General features: G+C 33.6%; 1 protein-coding gene across 2 annotated transcripts in view; it reads right to left on the bottom strand.

The window, feature by feature from the left end:
- Positions 1-629: 629 nt before the first annotated feature.
- Positions 630-18,484, bottom strand: part of LOC144974578 (uncharacterized) — an 18,523-nt gene continuing 668 nt past the window's right edge. Inside the window, exons 2-11 of one of the 2 annotated variants that reach the window (XR_013645766.1) lie at positions 16,233-16,326; positions 14,883-15,017; positions 14,188-14,325; positions 13,258-13,432; positions 12,360-12,429; positions 11,340-11,472; positions 10,113-10,195; positions 9,031-9,107; positions 5,699-8,289; positions 630-5,155 (exon numbers count right to left, since the gene is read on the bottom strand). Coding sequence is in view for 1 of the 2 variants with exons in the window: in XM_078917582.1 (XP_078773708.1) it covers positions 6,847-8,289; positions 9,031-9,107; positions 10,113-10,195; positions 11,340-11,472; positions 12,360-12,429; positions 13,258-13,432; positions 14,188-14,325; positions 14,883-14,995 (2,232 nt within the window). In the remaining variant the exon portion in view is untranslated. Of the gene's footprint in view, positions 8,290-9,030; positions 9,108-10,112; positions 10,196-11,339; positions 11,473-12,359; positions 12,430-13,257; positions 13,433-14,187; positions 14,326-14,882; positions 15,018-16,232; positions 16,327-18,484 lie in introns of both variants that reach the window. The other variant, XM_078917582.1, reaches the window with a different exon arrangement.

The raw sequence follows: 18,484 nt of genomic DNA, 5'->3' as shown, positions 1-18,484 counted from the left end.
ATTGTCATTAGAATATATAAATAAATGTAACTTGACTAGACTGAAAAAAAAAATTACATAGAAAACATTTGGTATAAAGAAGGAAAAAGAATGATGGGAGTACACATTGATGATTCTTTTTATTAATAATGATATAATGCGTGTATCACATATCGACTTCTATGAACTATTTAGAGACAAAATTTAATTAGTTAGCATGAATCACAGTGTTCCAAATTGCTTCTCAGCGATCTTTTAGTCTGAGTCACTGAACCGTGAAGTCAGTGATTTCACGGCAGGTTATCTTAATCCTGGGTGCATTCCTTACTAATCCCTATCTTCCGTTTTTTGTGTTAATTCAAACATTTTTTCACCCCGATTATTGAATATAACATTATATTTTTTAGTTGAATATCATTTACCCTCCTTTGCTGCACATCATTGTGAAATTTTCATCAAAATAAGTTTATTGGTTATGTTGTAACTTGGGTTAAAAGTATGTACATAATAGAATTTTGAAAAGTGATTTCTCAAATATAATTAGTGATATCTCATTAACCAAACGATAGATTTCCTACGTTGATAATTTATAAGTTTTTAAATTTTATTGTCTTTTTGGTGTGAAAGTTCGGTTAGTGCGCGAAGCGTAGTTTATTTTTTATGATTTTTTTGGTTTCACCTATCAGGTAAAAAGGGAACATACACTTGAGATACACTTAAAGATCTCAATTCACTATGTTGTTTATGTGCTAAAGGTGCACTAACAGTTAAAGAAAAGGCTAACAACAGGAAAAACATTTTTTGTAAAGACTTCAAAAATGAAATCAAACTGTTCTTTGACATTGATATTGGAACCGACCTTAAAAATAAACATTCAGAAGTTATATGCTATAAATGTGAAAAGAAAATGAGAGACATGAAAACATATAAGAGTCTACTATCTGTTGTCGAATCTTACAAGACCTGTGAATTGCTCGCTGATGTGCCTCAAGAGAAAAAAAAGAATGGGAAACTAAGATCCCAATCACAGAAGAAAAAATAGCCTTAGTTCATAAAGAGAAACTGTCAGAACGATGTGGGCCAGTCGCCAGTTCTCTTGATGATATATTAAAAACAAACACAATCATATCTCAAGTATGTCATAGTCGTAGCTTCATAGGAAATCATTGCCATAGTTATTACACACAAGACGTTTACAGAAAAAACTCACTGAAAATGTCTTTTCTAAAACATACATGTATACAAACATTAAATTAATCAGAGATAAAGCTGAAACTATAAACAAATGTTTTGATGAAACAAATGGAGCTTATTCTGAAATACATTTACTAATTTCTCACACAAAACCAGTCACAGAGACAGTAATAGAAAGTGTTAATAGCAAGATAGAGAAGTATATGACAATATACCGTAATTACTTTCCTCAAAATGTACTTCCAAAACACCACATATTGGAAACCCATTGCATACCTTTTATGAAGAAATATACTTTTGGTCTAGGTCTTTTAGGAGAACAAGGAGGTGAATTGTTACATTCAACAATTTCAAAAATTGAAAAGAGAACACAATCAATGAGAACAGAATCATCTCAATTAAAAACAATAATAAAAAGTAACCTCCTGTAGGTTTCTCCTGATATCATGTCGTATGTGCCCCCCCCCCCCCCCCCCCCCCCAAAAAGAAAGGTAGAGAGAAATGGAAATTTGATGAATCAAACAAAATAATACTTAAACATCTTAAAATATTTGACAGATTACGTGGTTAAACTTCCTCTAAAAATAGAGCTGTTATTTGTATATTTTGAGTTATATGTTGCTTTCTCAATCCCCTCCCCTTTTTTTCTCTATCCCTTTCTCCCTCCAACTATCCTCCGTTCAATAGCTATATCCTCCACCACAAATCTTTTTGTTCTTTCTCATACCTAAACAGATCCATACACATACCAACACACACTAGCAACTCCCCATCTCTAACACACACACACACACACACACACACACACATACACAAATATAAACACACACATGCATTGCCCGCAAATTACTCAATACGCAAATTACTTAATATCTAATTTATAAATGGGTTTGGACGTATTAATAGACTCTACTAGTTTTCACAATCACTTTTAAAATAAAATGAATTCAATTTTTTGTAAACACAGTTAAAGTGCTGGGTATCTGCGTTTTAAAGAAAGTGAAAATATAATATTAAAGTATGTTTGATGGCATTCTAACTATATTCTGTAATCTGGAGTTGTAATACAAGAGAGATTGCATATTGAATCCTCAAGGAGGTCGAATGTTGAATGGGAGGGTTAAAAAATCAGACGGAATAGTAAAATAACCAAATTTCCGGCACATGTGAAATTTTGTGAGTTATTAGAAATAGTCTTTGACTTTTAATTAGTGAATTTTTTTTTCACTTTGGTCGTTTAAATTTTTAGATAATTAAGAGTTTATTATGCATGTTTGAGTGAATTTTTTTTAAAAAATACTCTGAAAGTTAATGCTTAGTGTGAAAATTATATACATCTTATTATTAATAAAATTATATCAGAATAAAAATCATCTTCTCCTTTTTCTAAGTAATCACTTTGTATTTATAAATAACATTTTTAAAATAGTTAAAAACAGGTTTAAAAACCATAACAAAGGTTGATAATTTCAATAGCCACAAAGGGCTCTGACTGAATAGCAGAAATCGGTGAAGCGTGACAGTATGCATTGTGAGAGCAGGGGTAAAGCAGGCTGAACTAAAAGATCGCTTTTGGAACACTGTGGAATATTGAAATCTGAAAATATTACTCCTACTACAATATTTCGACAATAATATTTGCACAGTTTGTTTTCACTTTAATTTAGTTGCCTACGGGAGTCCGAGGCCAAGATATAAATTATAAATGCTTCTCCGGAGCATCCTATAAGGATTATTGAAATAATGTTTTGTTGTCATTTTGCCTAGGCCATCTCTGAGCACAACTTTACTCTTTTTAAAAATTTGAAACAGTCACCAAAACTTTTCAAAACATTATTTACTAATGAGGAGACAGAGAAAAAAAAATTCTTGAGAGGCATCCAATTGACACAGGATGCTTAGTTATGGCGTTATATTCAATATAGTTATCATAGATTATGACCTCAAATTTCCATACTTAAAAACTTGGGAAATAATACACTGAAAATATCCGATGACTGGAATCTTTTTTTTTTTAAGGATTAAAATTCAAAATAACTCATTTATTACGCTCTGTCCCAGACAGTTCCTTGTAACCACCAAATATAAATTTTTTTTTAAAAACCTTTAAAAAATACCTTGAGAATTGAATAAAAATTCCCACCACTTCAAATACAGTAAAAGACTCTAGCCAAGCTCTGAGTAACTTTGTTCTCTTATTCCAGGTCAATGATAAAAATCCACATAGAAAGGGTCAAGGTGGGGGAATTGGAGCAACCCTACCTATAAAATTTTGAGATTCATGAACGCATCTTCGATATGGCAGTTTTGAAGCAAGTTGTCTAAAACTAATTCAAAATAAATTCAATTGCATGCATGTAAATAAATTTAATTTATATCTATATATATATATTCTTCAATGTGATAAAGTTTCAAAATCATGCCATATACATAAATAAAATCCAACCATACACATTTTTTAGCATCCGTGTTTCAACTTGGGCTAAGTATTTATCTCTCACATCCTATATCATGAAAAATATCTTCTTTCAATCTTTGTTGCTGTATTTTAATGTGCGGCTAAATTTGCTAAACTTCCTAACACCAAAAATTAACAATAACTACCATCATGAGAGTTTTAAATTTTGGGCCCAAAACCAGTAAATATCGAAATCAATTCATAAACAAAGAAAGAAAGAAAAGCTTTAACTTATCAAAAAGAACATTATCATCAAGGAGGAGACCTAATTTCGGGTTGATCCATCTCAAATCCCCCACCCCCCCTCCACCCTGCCGCCCAAACAAACAAACAATCAAAAATAACATAGAAAATGCAACAAAAGTTGAAACCAGTATCTCTGATGAAACTATAAAATGGTAGCAAAATTAAAGTGATATTTTAACTAAAATCATTTTAAAGACATGAATGAAGACCTCGTATAAGACTCTGTCCAAATGTCCAAGTACCAAAATGCTAGAGAAATGAACTAAACATTCCAGACAAACATTTCTCTTGCTCCTAATATGGAATAAAGGATTCAATATACCACAGCATGTACAATTTATCTCGATACTTTGTGAAAAGCTAAATACTATTATTTCTCCCTTTCCCAGGAATGAGAATAATCTGCAGTTTCTCTCCCCCCAATGGCTAAGTTGTGCTAGAAAACAACTATAATAAAGAGTGAACTCGAGTGAGAGATCATATAAATCACTTGCATAATAAATTGTCTCCACTCTCATACAAATAAATAAAAACATTGGCTCTCCGTAGTTAATACCAATCTGAAATAGTAATATATCCTTGAAAATGTTATGAGACATAAACCTTGGAACATTTTTCTATGCAATGAAGTAATCGTCCTTCCTCTCCAAGTCGTTGAACCCAATAAAGGGTTTGGATAGCGCTGTATTCTTTCAAATTATAATTAAAATAATTTCTTTATTGCTTCAACTGCAGATTTATTAGTTTTCCCAAAACAAGTGGTAACAGAGATCATGTAACTCTCAGACTTCCTGTAAGCTCAAAATCTTAACAATGTTACTGCTTTCTTAATAAAAAATAATAAACATAATGCCAGGTTAGAATAGGACTGAACCCAAACTGCAAATGGTTAAGAGATAATGAATGAACCTAAAATCAATACAAAACTCCCTGCTCTAAGCAAGAAGTGGCCAATCCCCTTCCCCCCTGCCTCCCTTTTTTTTTCCTTCTAAAATTAACAGAATGCAAGGATATCTGATTTCAGAGGCTCTAGCATTCTTGAATTACTGATTCCTTGGAAAATGACACACATGAAATGATATCTCGAGAAACCATTTTTTTAAAAGAGCATCGTTCATTTTCATCACTCTTAAGTGGAAACATACATCTTTTTTTTGTGACATTAATACGACAGAAAACTCTATGAGCAGAACCTGATTATCAAAGTCAAATATATTTACAGATTCACAAATGATAACAATACATAAAGTATACAGTGGCCACTGTGGCTGGTGAAACCTATTTAATGGGCGGTTTGGGTCTTTTCTAAAAAAAATGAATTACCAATATTCGGCGGTTTTAATCATTCTATATCGTCATTATAGGTTAAAAAACAATATTTATGGTGAAAAATTTTAATTATCTGTGTTGATCCCCATTTTGCGACCTAATTTGGGGGTCTGACATAAAAAAATATAACAATCTCGTGGCAAACGTTCCACAAAAACTAATGAAGGAATGACCTCCATATTCTTCCCTCTTGTCTGTGATAACTGTGGAAAATTTCAGACAATTTCTTTGAATAGATTCTGAGACACGTTTGACACAGTATCCCATACCCTTAGAAAAATGACATATTGAGAAAATAGCAAAATAGCTTCCCGTTTTTCACACTTTTCTTACTACCTGTACCATTTTCGACTGTTTTTCGTGCCTTTATAGTCTACTTTAAGAATTTGGACTTCACTTATATTATTTCTAGGATAATAAAATATTATTTTCAACCAAAATCTCAAAATCAATTTTTCGAAGGATTTTCCTAATAATTAGACCCAAACCGACCTTTAATGATAATGTAGACAGAGACCAATAATCGTTATCATAATAAATGAATGGCACCTTTTCCAAGTTGATGGCGAATTATCAACAGAATCAACAATACTGCAATTTCATACTTGCATTGCTTCCTCGCATTATATATCCCGTTGCAGACAGCTGATTTGCCTGATATGATCTAAATTTGTTTTTAGACATATTGACAAAGAATAAGAAAAATGATTTCACAATAAATTTTTCTCACACCAATGAATAATAGAACCTGAGAGCGCCTCTCTTTCACCATTAAATATAATTCACTCAAGCTTTTCAGGAAAAAATTCTTAAACGGGACCAAATTTAGCGTTACTTCAGTTAAAACTCAACTTTTTGAAAAAGTAAAATTCCCCTAACACTTGAAATAATACACCCCTTAAACAAATAATTATTACATAAACATGTTGAGTTTAAATTGTACATATACCTACAATGTAAATGTAATGAATGGTACAAAAGCACATTATCTTTTGAGTGCCCAATGAACTTCAGAACAGTTATCAATATATATAAGATGGGAGTTTCAATGTTGTCGTGTACATTTTTACTTTATAGATGTATAGACACAATACATTTTTACAATGAAATTGAGATCGTGTACATTGAAAAATTTCAAACAAGAAAATCATAGCTTTGTAATAGTCACAGTGGTTATTTTATACAGAACAAAAATTGAGTATTCTCATATCACTATATCTGCCACATTTGGCGAATTGTCGCATGAAGTGGAGGAACCATACCAAAATTATGATACAATTAAAATGATGAAAAATAATGCTGAAGGCTGTTCACTCACAAAGTTTTGACAATGGAGTCCATGCAGAAATGGCACAATATTCAAGGTAAATTAACAAACAAACAAAAAAACATTCAATAAACATTTTCAAATCTTTCACATCCATGAAAGAAGACTCATAAATCACATGCAATCTTGAGCAAATTCACGTTCTGATACTGGCCGTTCTTTACAATAAAGAAGACCAGAAAATAATATTCATAATTTTTAAAAAGTAAACAAACCTAAACAAACAAAAAAAAAAAGAAAAAAAGAAAAAAACACACACTAAAAAAAAAGACAATCAGAAAAAAAAGACTTTAAAAGAATATTTTTGTTGAATTCAGCAAGCGTAGTAATTAGGTACATTGTTATAGGACCCATTAAAACTTCCAGAATTTTTTTGATTCTTCTCGACCATTCCACCTTGCTGCAATCCAGGGTGCATACCAGGTGCTGCGCTTTTATAAGAAGAAGGTGTTGTGGTAGGGGAAGAGTTGGGTTGGTATTGGGGTACGACAGACGGTAAGTCGCTTGTATTATGATTGTTCCTGCCATAATAAGGATGGGTGCCGTTTTGTGGAGGGGTGGGTGGAGGCATGGAACCTACAGCCCCATTAGACCATTGATGATGTAAGGGTGGTCTCCCTCCTTTGAATTGACCTGGAGGCCCGACTGGGCTGGTGGTGATTGGCGAAGGCCCAGATGGACCGAACATCATTTGGTGTTGCTGATTGCTAGTGGTCCCACCATTATTTGGGTAGTAAGGAATTGTGGCAGACTGTGAAGGGGGTCGGCTATTGATAGCGCTGGCACCAGCGTAGTTTACATTAGGGTACATTGGTATTTGGTTAGAATTGTTGTTTGTCTGTGGTGAGTAGGGAGATGAATGGGATTGGGACTGCCTGGAAGGAGAGTCTGTTGTCATCATTTCGAAATTGTTCTCAGAGTAGCTGCTGTTTACATTAGAAGGAGTGGGTTGGTGATGCCAGGAACCTTTCTGGTATTGCTTTCCTCCACCAGCTGAAGTAGAACTGTTGGTGGAGGTGGCCATGGGTGACTTTGGTGAAACACCAAGATTGGTGTACAACGGAGAAGAACGTGAATTTGGTGAGGATGTGACGGATCGACTCAAAGGTTTTGGAGAGAATGCTACCCTCAAATCCCCACCTGACTTGGAATCATCTTTTTCCATCTTGAGTGGACTCATCACCCTTTTTCCATAACCATCATCATGAAAACTTCCTGGCAACTCATCCCTGACTAAATTTGAAGAAATGACTTCAAATGAAGATGAGCTAACAACACTTTTCGGATAGCAGTATCCGCTAAAACTTGAAGTATTGGTGCCATCTGCATTATACATACCACGAAGAGCATCAGAAGAACAACTAGACTGCGAAGACTCCTCGTCTTCAAATGCTAAAGCACTGTCTTCATCGTCACTACCTCCTTTTATTCGACGTTTAGTTTTTTCCATTCTCTCTGCAGGAATTTCGCGCCCCTCTGCGCTCGCCTCTAGTGCCTCTAGATACTCAGTTCGCATTATAATTTCATCTGGTGTCAATTCTGCAGCACATTCACTTTCTACCACTTTCTCACATTTCACCTCAGGTTTATGCCTCATGTCCACGTTTGGAAAGATAACATCTGACTCATCAAGATGTGAAAGTTCACCATTTAGATAGTCACGAAATTTTTTTAGAGCCAGGAAGAACGGCACTTTGTCAGATGCTCTTGGCAGTTGGGCACATCGAGCACTTGATGAAGGCATGACAAAAACATGCTGGGGACAAAATCAATACAAATTTTAAAATCAAAACAGCTTAAAAATAACATTATGGATAACTCTTTGATATCAAATTCAAAAATCAAACTGATTGACATACTCCATTATCTTTATTTAGTTTGGAAACACAAACAGAAAAAAACAAAACAAAAAACAAACAAGCTGGTCCTGGTGCAAGATAAAAATTTTGAAGAATGTATTTCAGTGCCAGATAAAGCAGATAGAAAATATATAAGAAAAACATTTACCCCCCCCCCCCCCCCACCCCTAATAATAAATCAGCCTTCGTCAATGTCTCAATGTGATAAATTTTGTTAGAACGCTTGTACAAAAGAAACACAGAAAAGCAAGTTGCACTCTGTGAAATGCGGTTTTCTGTATTGATTAACTTGCTGGAAAAATAAATGAAGCAATACTATTGAACTGCATTCAGTACAATGAATTCTCAGAAATATGCTGCATAAATGTCTTACTGTATGAGGGAGAGAGGATAAGAGAGAGAGAGAAAGAGAGAGAGAGAGAGAGAGAGAGAGAGAGAGAGAGAGAGAGAGAGAGAGAGAGAGAGAGAGAGAGACAGATAGAGAGAAACAGAGAGAGAGAGAGAGAGAGAGAGAAAGAGAGAGAGAGAGAGAGAGAGAGAGAGAGAGAGAGAGAGAGAGAGAGAGAGAGAGAGAGAGAGAGAGAAAGTGTGTGTGAGTGTATGTATAAGAAAATGGAGGCTGAGGGTGTAAAACATACAGTATTAGTTCCGTCCACAATCTCTGGTTGTTTTCCGATACTAAATTCTTTCTTGGCACTGAAGACTTCGTAGATTCCTGCAATCCAAAATGCAAATAAAATGTTATGGTAAGAGATTAAAAAAAAAAAAAAAAGGATTTGCGTCAGAAATTTCAAAAGGCTGTTGAACAAAATAAAAATATTAATATAAATATATATGGGTGAGATCATGTTTTAATATAATCAAATCTTAATCCGTTTCCCCCTAATAATGTCACTTACATTTTAGGGCTCATCACCCATTGATACCTACCACAAAATTTATTTCAAAAAGTAAATATTAATTTTCACTTTACAAATACAAATGAGATTTTTCTTTTTTTTTTTTTTTCAGAAATGCTATATATTTTGTTAAATGTATCATGAATAATTTATTGATGTTTTGCTAAGTTCATAACACATTCTTCCTCAACTGTCTCACCAGTACAAACGAATTCACAATTTTCTATACCATTAGATGCTCGAGTCTTCATCAGTTTTGTCAAATCAAAACTGAACAGCTGTTGAAAATATTCAAGAGTTAACTCACTAAACCCTAACACCGACTATATCCGTAGTTAACCTGGGTTACTTTTACCCCATGCCTATTTATTACATTTTTCTGAGACAAATTATAGGTGTAGTATCAAAGCTAATGTTTTTAGTTTTTAGTTGAATAAGAATATCTATACACATGCTCATTTTTGATACACTTTTTTCCTCCAATTTTGGAAAGAAGCAAAAATCTCTAGGATTGAGTGAGTTAAAGGGAAAGTCAACAGTATGCTTTTGTTTTCTGTTTGCATGAGAATGAAGGTGTTTGTATTTTTCCACCAAAAGGCGACGCTATTTCAACTGTTAAAAAGATTTATCAATTAGAATTAGTCAAAAGGAAGTAGAGGATGGGATTTTTGTGCATCAACATTCCACAGACAGCAATGGGATATATATCTAGTCTTAGCTTTACAGAACAACAATTGTTTAATGAATATAAAAGGGTTGATTCTATTCTTAAACGATACAACCAGTGAGCATAGCATACATTTCTAGAAATGGTACCTTACCTTTCCCATTAAAAACTGCAATTTTTGGTCTGTATTTCATAATCTTTCTTTTCAGAACTTCTCCTCCCTCTTTGATTTCACTCCTTCAAAATAGATATGAAAAATAGATACATTCTTAAATCAAAAATGCCAATATATAATGTGAGTAAAATCAAGATAAGCCTTTGTAAAATCAGGATTATTTTCTTTGGCGCCAAAAGCACGAAAAAAATTGTCTCGCAGATATTTTCATGATGTCTTATTATAGAATAAATATTAGCCCTTCTACCATATTCAGAAGTGGACTATTAGTAATTATAATGAGACAGGTCAGAAGTGAAAACATTACCCACTCATGTAAAGAGGTGGGCTTTATTTACTGTCACTATACTACTTATGCCGACAAATATGGCTATAATCCTGCATATCAATAAATAATAACTTCCTGTCCCCTTATTGGCTAAAGACCAATGCAAAACCAAATACACTACAGTCCACTTAAAGTCAACATTTGAGAGTGTATGTTAAGTGCAGTTAACTTTATCTGAATATAAGGGAAATTATACTTGGGCTATCAGCATTCAATAGATTATATTTCTCATCGATAAACACAAATGATATTGCCGACTCATTTATCGAATTATCTTCTCTTGATTAAAAAAAAAATATTTCTAGGTTGGGACCATCATCCTGTTATCATCATGGTAAATACACCCAATATTAGGATTTTTTTTTCATTAATGTATTTTTTTTTTTTTTTTAAATTGTATATTATACAAATTTATCCTCTTGGTAATCCACACTTCTGTAATAATGCCCGGTGTTCTTGATTCATCATCATGTTGATGTTTTTTGTTTTTTTAAATTGTGACTCAGTCAAAGTCAGAGAGAGTCTTAATTTGAGTTGGTCGTGTTAAAAAAAACTAGCATCCTGGAAAGTGCCTGCACAAGAAACATTTGAGTCTACCCGTTTTTTCATGTTGGGACTTAATTCTTCCTCTTTCACAATGTCAGTCTGTGGGGTTGAGTAGACAGTAAACGGATTTCCTGTTGACTTTACAAAAAAGCTTGGTAACAATTACAAAGAAGGGGGAAAAAAATAGCCACCATTGGGTCAGCATTGTAATCTCATTACAGAACAAGGAGATAAAGCTGCATAGCATGTCATACTTCTTCACACATCTTTCCTGAGATAATAATTGTTTAAAAAATTATATCTATATACGAGAAAATTTTCTTTAATCTTACTTCCTCAAATCAGAGCTTCCTCTGGTTGTCCTGGGGCAGATATTGGTGAAACCAATACCAAATTTGGGCAGTTTGAAATCATCATAGGCGTTCATTGGTTCTGGTATTAATCCTGATAAATACAGACACTTCCCTGGATAAGAAATAATAAAAAGGGAGGGGAATCAAACTTGAAAATTTTAGTGGAAACTGTTAACAACAACAGTAATAAATTGAAGACAGAGCCTTTTTTACACAATGAAAAACAATGAAGCCTTATTTGATCTATAATTTGACTTCAATTTAATACCATCAAAGGGACTTTTTGAATCACTCATTAATAAAATAACGAAGTGATGCTCTGCAGTAACATCATACATTTTGAGGTCATAAATAACCAGTGCCATTAAATACAAAACTCCATTCTGTATTTTTTTTAAAAAGAGAAAACGTAATCATTTAATATATATCATTGTTAAATGTACATCGATATTAAATCCCCTAAAAAAAATAATCAAGGTGATGAACATGTAACAATAAGCAGTATGTGATTGAAACGAATCCTCCAATGATAAACTACAATAAAACTGAAAAAAAAAAAAGAAGTGTGAATTTCAATATTAAATAATAGGAAAATCAGTTCAACGAGCAGCGAGCAAAAAAGCCTGGTTCTGTCCGCCTACGTCACCACACGACTTCCGGTGCAGCTGCAGCAGTAGCAGAAGTAGTATTAGTAGTGGTTGCTGGTGATGCAGAAGGACAGATCCAGGCTATCTTGCTCGTCGTTCATCATTCGACATCGATTTCATTAGCTTGCTAATGAGATTGCATTTTTGAAAAATCTGTGATATTTCTTTGTACCACTCTTAGATTTTGACTCCAAGACACATGAATTATGAATGTACAACTCTATCATATTTATTTTTGAATTGGTTGTTAACTTTCATATATTTCAACTCAATTTATAAATGCGAGGTGTCTCAGAAACCTGCATATTTCATGTCATAAAAAAGATATTACTTTCCATTCAATTTAACTTACAAAAATGGTTCCCTGGTCCAGCATAGTGATGTCCTACATAGGCAGCAAACAAGCCAGGGTTTATCCCAATCTGATGATGGAGATTGAAAATACATAAAGATAGAATAAATAAAGAAATTATTATTTTTTTAAAAATCATCTTGATCTCTCATCAAATGTTCTTTAAAATTTTCAATAAGTAATCAACAATGATGGAAGTAGAATTGTAACCTAGAGCTACATATGCATCAAAATATGTATCTTTTTTTTTGGTTAAAATCTGAATACAAGAAAAAATATAAATGTATCTGTCCACACTGCAGGATTTTTACCCTTATTTATATGAATTAATGGGGGGAGGTCTGATAGTTCAGTTGGCAGACCACTCTCTACGCTTCATACGTAAAGGGACTGAGATATAGTCCGGGTGAGGTCGAGACTTTTTTCTGACCCTCCCCCTATTCACCCAGCAATGACTGAGTAGCTGGGTCTGGTTAGATCAGGTGGAAAGTACTTTGCGAAAGACTAGCATCTTATCCAAAGGGTTGTAAGCAATTGTAAGCGTCTTGCGCTATAGAAACTGGGATAAAATTTGGCTCAATGGCTAATTTCTTATTCTAATATGAATTATTACTTTAAAATGCTGTAGAATATATAAAGTGTAGTTTAATTTGGTCATTAATCAATTCCTAATTTTGAAACAGCATTATCTAAAAAAAAAAAATAAATAATTTTCCTTAAAAAAAATTCGGTTAAAAACTTATAATTTGGAACAAAGAATCTGAATTTTCCGGATTTGACCCCTCCCACCGCCTCCCCCTAAAACAAAACCTACCATCTCCCCAACCAACCAAACTACTGCACTTCAAGCCTGTCATTTGTTTAGTATATTTATAATTCAACCAATAAGCCTACTCACAATGAGAATATCTAGATTTGGAGCCAGGATATCTGGTAAATGCCGTAATAAAACTTCCTCTTCTGGCATGCCATTAAATCGGTCTCTTCTCTTTTTCCCCGTTGAATTCTCTGTGACAGACTCTTGCTTCACTTTCTTCTCCGGTGCTTTCTTTGGTGATGCTTCATCTAACGTTCTGTGTACCAAGACAAAAACAAAACAACATGACAACCAATAATATTTCATGTGATTAGACAGGAAACTGACAAAAAACAAGGGTCAAAATTCCTATCAAAATGTACATTGGTCAATCTACTTTTTGAAGTCATGCTCTAAGCAATTAAAAAAAAAATAGAAGATAATACAGCACAATATCGAAATCCTTTTTGATAAAAAACGAGTATGGAATATTGATAAAGTGGTAGGTTTTGCATGAAAAAGAAGAAAAATAAATCTCAATTGAACCAGAGCCGCTCCTCCCATCTCTTTCTGTCTCTCTCACATCTCCCATCCCCCCCCCCTCTCTCTAAAATATCTCTTCCTCTCCCCAACCCTCCTAACTACCTCCCTCTCACTCTCTACCTCTACCCTTACCTATCGATTATATACTATGTTCTGTTAGAAATTATAAAATTACAAGTTTAGTTTGAAAAAACAAAAAAAATAGACAAGATGTCTTTATTTATATCACAAAGAGCAAGGCAGGAAGTGCCAAATTGATTTTTTTTCATGGATAAATGAGAGACTTTCAAAAATATAAATAATTTGATTGGTTATGGACATGTAGCAATCAAGCATTTAGAGTTTTTCTAGGACCATACAGTATTATCATTAAATACAAACTAATTCAGGTTAACGAAGTCACAAGTTAGATATAGCCGACGACATTGTTTTTAATTTTGTTCAACTATGCATTCTAAATGATAGTAGACGAATTCAATCCAAACATACCCTTCCTCCTTAGGTTTCTTGGGTCTTCCTCGCTTCTTTGCTTCTTTTATCTTGGGTTGAGAGTCAAGGTTTATCACAGTACCACCATCGTCAATTTCATCAGCCTCTGTTTTGATATGTGATGCTGGCTTGGTAAAGCTGAATAAGGTGGAAGTGTTTGAATTAAAATGGGTTTAACAGGTAATAAAGCCCATTAATAAGTTTCTTAAACTATATCCAAGAGAATGTTCAGAGCTTAATTTTCATTTCTGATTAATTCTAATTTTTAATTTATTTCTCGTAATTGAACAATCAATTGTATTTGTTAAGCTCTGTTAATGAGAACAGAATCATAGGTAAAAACGGAAAATAATTTCAGAGAGGAAACAAGAAAAACTTTGAATAGGGAACCCTGAAGCATATCCAACAAGAAAAATGTAAAAATTAAGTACAGAAAGATGCATTCTAGGCTTATGTTAAACTCTTTCTGTCTTTATGAAATGCCTGAAAATAAAAATAAGAAAATTGGGAGAAAGCTCATGCTGTGGAAAAGTATGATCCTTTTCTAAAAATATTTTGTTCACATAAGGAGGGCTGTGAATTGTGAAAAGAGAACATGATAAATGATTTTGACTGAAGGCAGTCTTCATAGGGGATCAAGGAGGAAAAAAAGTCAACTTTTTTGTTTATCAAATTATAAAAATGATGATCCTCACTATGATGATGTGGCTGATGGCGATGGTTGGAAGTTGTCAGAGAGGTTGATGTAGGTGAAGGGCTCTTCCTCTGGTTCTTCCTTTATGGCATTAATTTGTGTAAAGTTATCCATGGCTATAGATTGACTGATGAGACTGGAAAAAAAAGGAGGAAATCAAATAATAAATACCCTAGCATCTTAAAGTATCATAAACAATATATATATATATTATATATATATATATATATATTATATATATATATATATATATATATATATATATATATCCTAAATTGTGGGTTTGTGGCTTAACTCACTCAACCCTAACACCAAATATATCTGTAGTTAACCCGGGTCATTTTTACCCCATCCATCTATTAATTACATTTTTATGAGATAAATCATAGGCGTAGTATCAAAGCTATGGTTTTTCATTTTTACAATTACATGTTAATGGTAATTGAATAAAACTATCTATGCACATGCTCATTTCTAATACATTTCTTCCAATTTTGAAAAGTAGCAAAAAATATCTAGGATTGAGTGAGTTAATGGTTTGACACGCGGTTTATGGCCTGTAGATTCCAGACTTGAGTCTCGCTGTATTAAATGTATGAAGAAATAGTATCTGGACGGTAAAAGCATTTCTGTTTTTGAATAAAACCCAGTTGTATAACACTTTACACTGTCATCTCTTGTCCTACATGTTAAAAGCATGTTAAAAACCTTATAAAGCAATTTTTTAAATTATTTTATTTTTTTCCATGGGTTTTTCAATAGCTCTACAGCACTTTTATGTCAGTCCAGTACCAATGTGTAAAGCACTTTGAGCACATTATATAGATATTGAGTTGTGCTATATAAAAGCTTTTTTCCCCATAATCTATTACTATTATGCACCTCATTCCCGCTAAGGAAAAATAAAGATTTGGCACTGGTGGCTGAGCAGCAAATTGTCTTGTCTTGAAACAAGTCAAGTGATCAGCGACAGCCCCAACAATGAGCCATTTGGGTAAGGCACATTACCAAACTCAACTCATGTATGAATGGAATTTTTAAGAGGACAAATAAAGGAATCTAAAAGTGGCACGCAGAGCAAGAAATGAAAATGTTGTTCCATCTGACAACAAGCTAAAGAATAAAAATGAAAAGTTAAGAATCACAAAGAGCGAGGTGAAATCCTGGAAACGAGCCATATAAACATGTAATTATTTGCAAATTTAATCAGTTCCTAAAATTTTAGCATGTATATGACCGAAACAATTCAACAGTGCAGGCAAAACTTAATGGATAATACTATCATCTTGAAAATTCCATTGAGTAAAAAATATCCTACTAAAAGTCTAAAAGTAAAACTGTGGGGACTAACCTCAATCTTTCTCAAACTGTAACTCTATAAGAAACCAAGTAGAGCATTGACTTGGCAAAGGGGAGCAGCTAAGAGGATTCAGCTCTATCGAATCCTGTAAAATAAAGCAAATCACGTTAGAGTTGGAAGAAATTGTGATTTAATCATTGATTGCTTCCCTGAAATGGCAAGTTGCCCACTAATCTAGTAATTATACAGAACAATTTCTCTTTAAAATATTCCTCTTTCAATTGCTGATGAAAAAGAATAATTGTAATTGTCCTACAATCACTAATCAACACAACGCAAAGTAAGTCAAATAGACTCCTCCCAATCAAATAACACATAACCATTCCTTGCAAGGCTTTTGATGTTGCACATCAGCTGTCTTTAGTCACATTGCTCTTTGATATTACTCAACATCTACCTTCTTTCCTCAAGCTGGTAGAGTGGGCCATGAAAATCATGGGGGTTTGAACTGAAGAGGCAAAAAGGATTGATCCATACTGAACGGTTATTGTGTAAATGAGTTGTATGTACTCTCTTTCTCTCTCTCATCATGTCTATAAAGTATAAATGTCGGTGGCCAAGAGGTACAGTCTTGTTTTGTAACACAGTCAAGTGGTATTAAGATTGGTATGTGACTTGGCAGGAAGCAACGATCAGAAAACTCTGACCCTGTCGTTATCACTCGAGGTAATGCACTTAAAACACAGTAATTCCAATTCCAGGAGATGTGAATGAGCACCTCCTAGTTCTAGATAGCGAGGGATGTTTATATATTTTATGAAAGTTAGTAAAAAAAGTATGCGTTGGCAACTTGTACTCTTTGAATAAAAATTTGGTTTCATATGGCCTACTGAAGGGCATCCCCAGTCATATTTTCACTTTGATGTTTACGACCTTCAGAAATTTGAGACCATCCAACTTAACTGTTCAATAGCATATGAAATTCTTATGCAAAATGAGAAAATGCGTTCAAAAAAAATTTCAAATCCTGTGCTTTCCCCTTTATACCATTTTATCAAAACAATATGCATTTCAATTTATGATCTCAATGTAGGTAAAAATATTGGCTACATCCGTTATCTTTTTGAAATTAGATGTTTAAATCTAAATAGATAGTCAATTTAATTCTCATTTTCTTTCTCATCTATTTTTTTTATATGGATGGAATCTTTTTGCGCATTTTCCCCCATTACAATACAATTAGATTATTTTATATGCTGTTGCTTGATGCATTTATTGCTGTAGTATTTAATTCAATAAATAATTTTAAAATATCTGACTGTCACTTTTCTATACCTACATATAGCACCTAGCTAACAAAAAATCTGTAAAATTACTCAATTTCTCAGATGGACAAGGACCTAGCTTTCCTGAAAGTGTCATTAAATTAAAAGAAGTGACTAGATATCGCTCTGATAGAGCGACAACTATCACAACATTTTAACAGTGCAGCAAAAAATCTCAAACACGTGTCAATGTAAATTCCCCGTTTTAATCCCTCTATGTTCATTGAACTGGCAACACAAAAATCTCAAACACTATCGAAGGCTAATACGGAAATTTCGAACAATATAGATCTTAACTTTCACATTTGTTGATAAAATTCTTTTGCCTTATACTTTATTTGAATTGAAAGGAAACAAGAACTGCCATGAATCTCTTTGTGGCCTTAATAAATGTATTAGTTAATGTGTTAATTAGCTACATGGGTGTGTGTGTGTGTGTGTATGTAGAGTATGAGCGTGTGTATATATACGGGAAAGGGGGGGGGGTGCAAAGCATGTTTGACCAGTGTCTGATGACGAGACGTCTCACTCAAATGTGTACCAGTATCAGTTGGGGCAATGATGACCTTGGGCTGTTACAATACCGTTTTGTAGTAAAATCAAAGAAGTTATTAGGGAGGAAGATGGGATGAGAAGAGAGGCATGAGAGAGTAAGTGAGGAATTGTAAGTATCAGATACCGGATTCGTAGGTTAAAAAAACTGCATGCTGAGTGTGTAATCAACAAGGGGACATTCTGGCCTTGTCTTATTATTATAATAAATTATAGCACACATAAAAAATGGAACATTATTATTGAAAGAAACAAGATGTACTACTTAAACTTAACGCTACACTCCATTTTAATGGGACCTTACCGAAACAACACGTGTTTACCCCCACCCCCCTCCCTCACATTCCTTTTCATATTCTTTGAAAAATACACAACATGGAAATCTCGAACTAACAAGCCCAGTCCCAACTTATTCGAAATTTCCCT

Source organism: Berghia stephanieae, chromosome 6, assembly GCF_034508935.2.
Source record: "Berghia stephanieae isolate SIO BIC M18660-M18661 chromosome 6, UCSD_Bste_1.3, whole genome shotgun sequence".
Classification (NCBI taxonomy): Eukaryota; Metazoa; Mollusca; class Gastropoda; order Nudibranchia; family Aeolidiidae; genus Berghia; species Berghia stephanieae.
The sequence above is the reverse complement of the archived record's forward strand: the minus strand, read 5'-3'. Positions and strand labels throughout refer to the sequence as shown.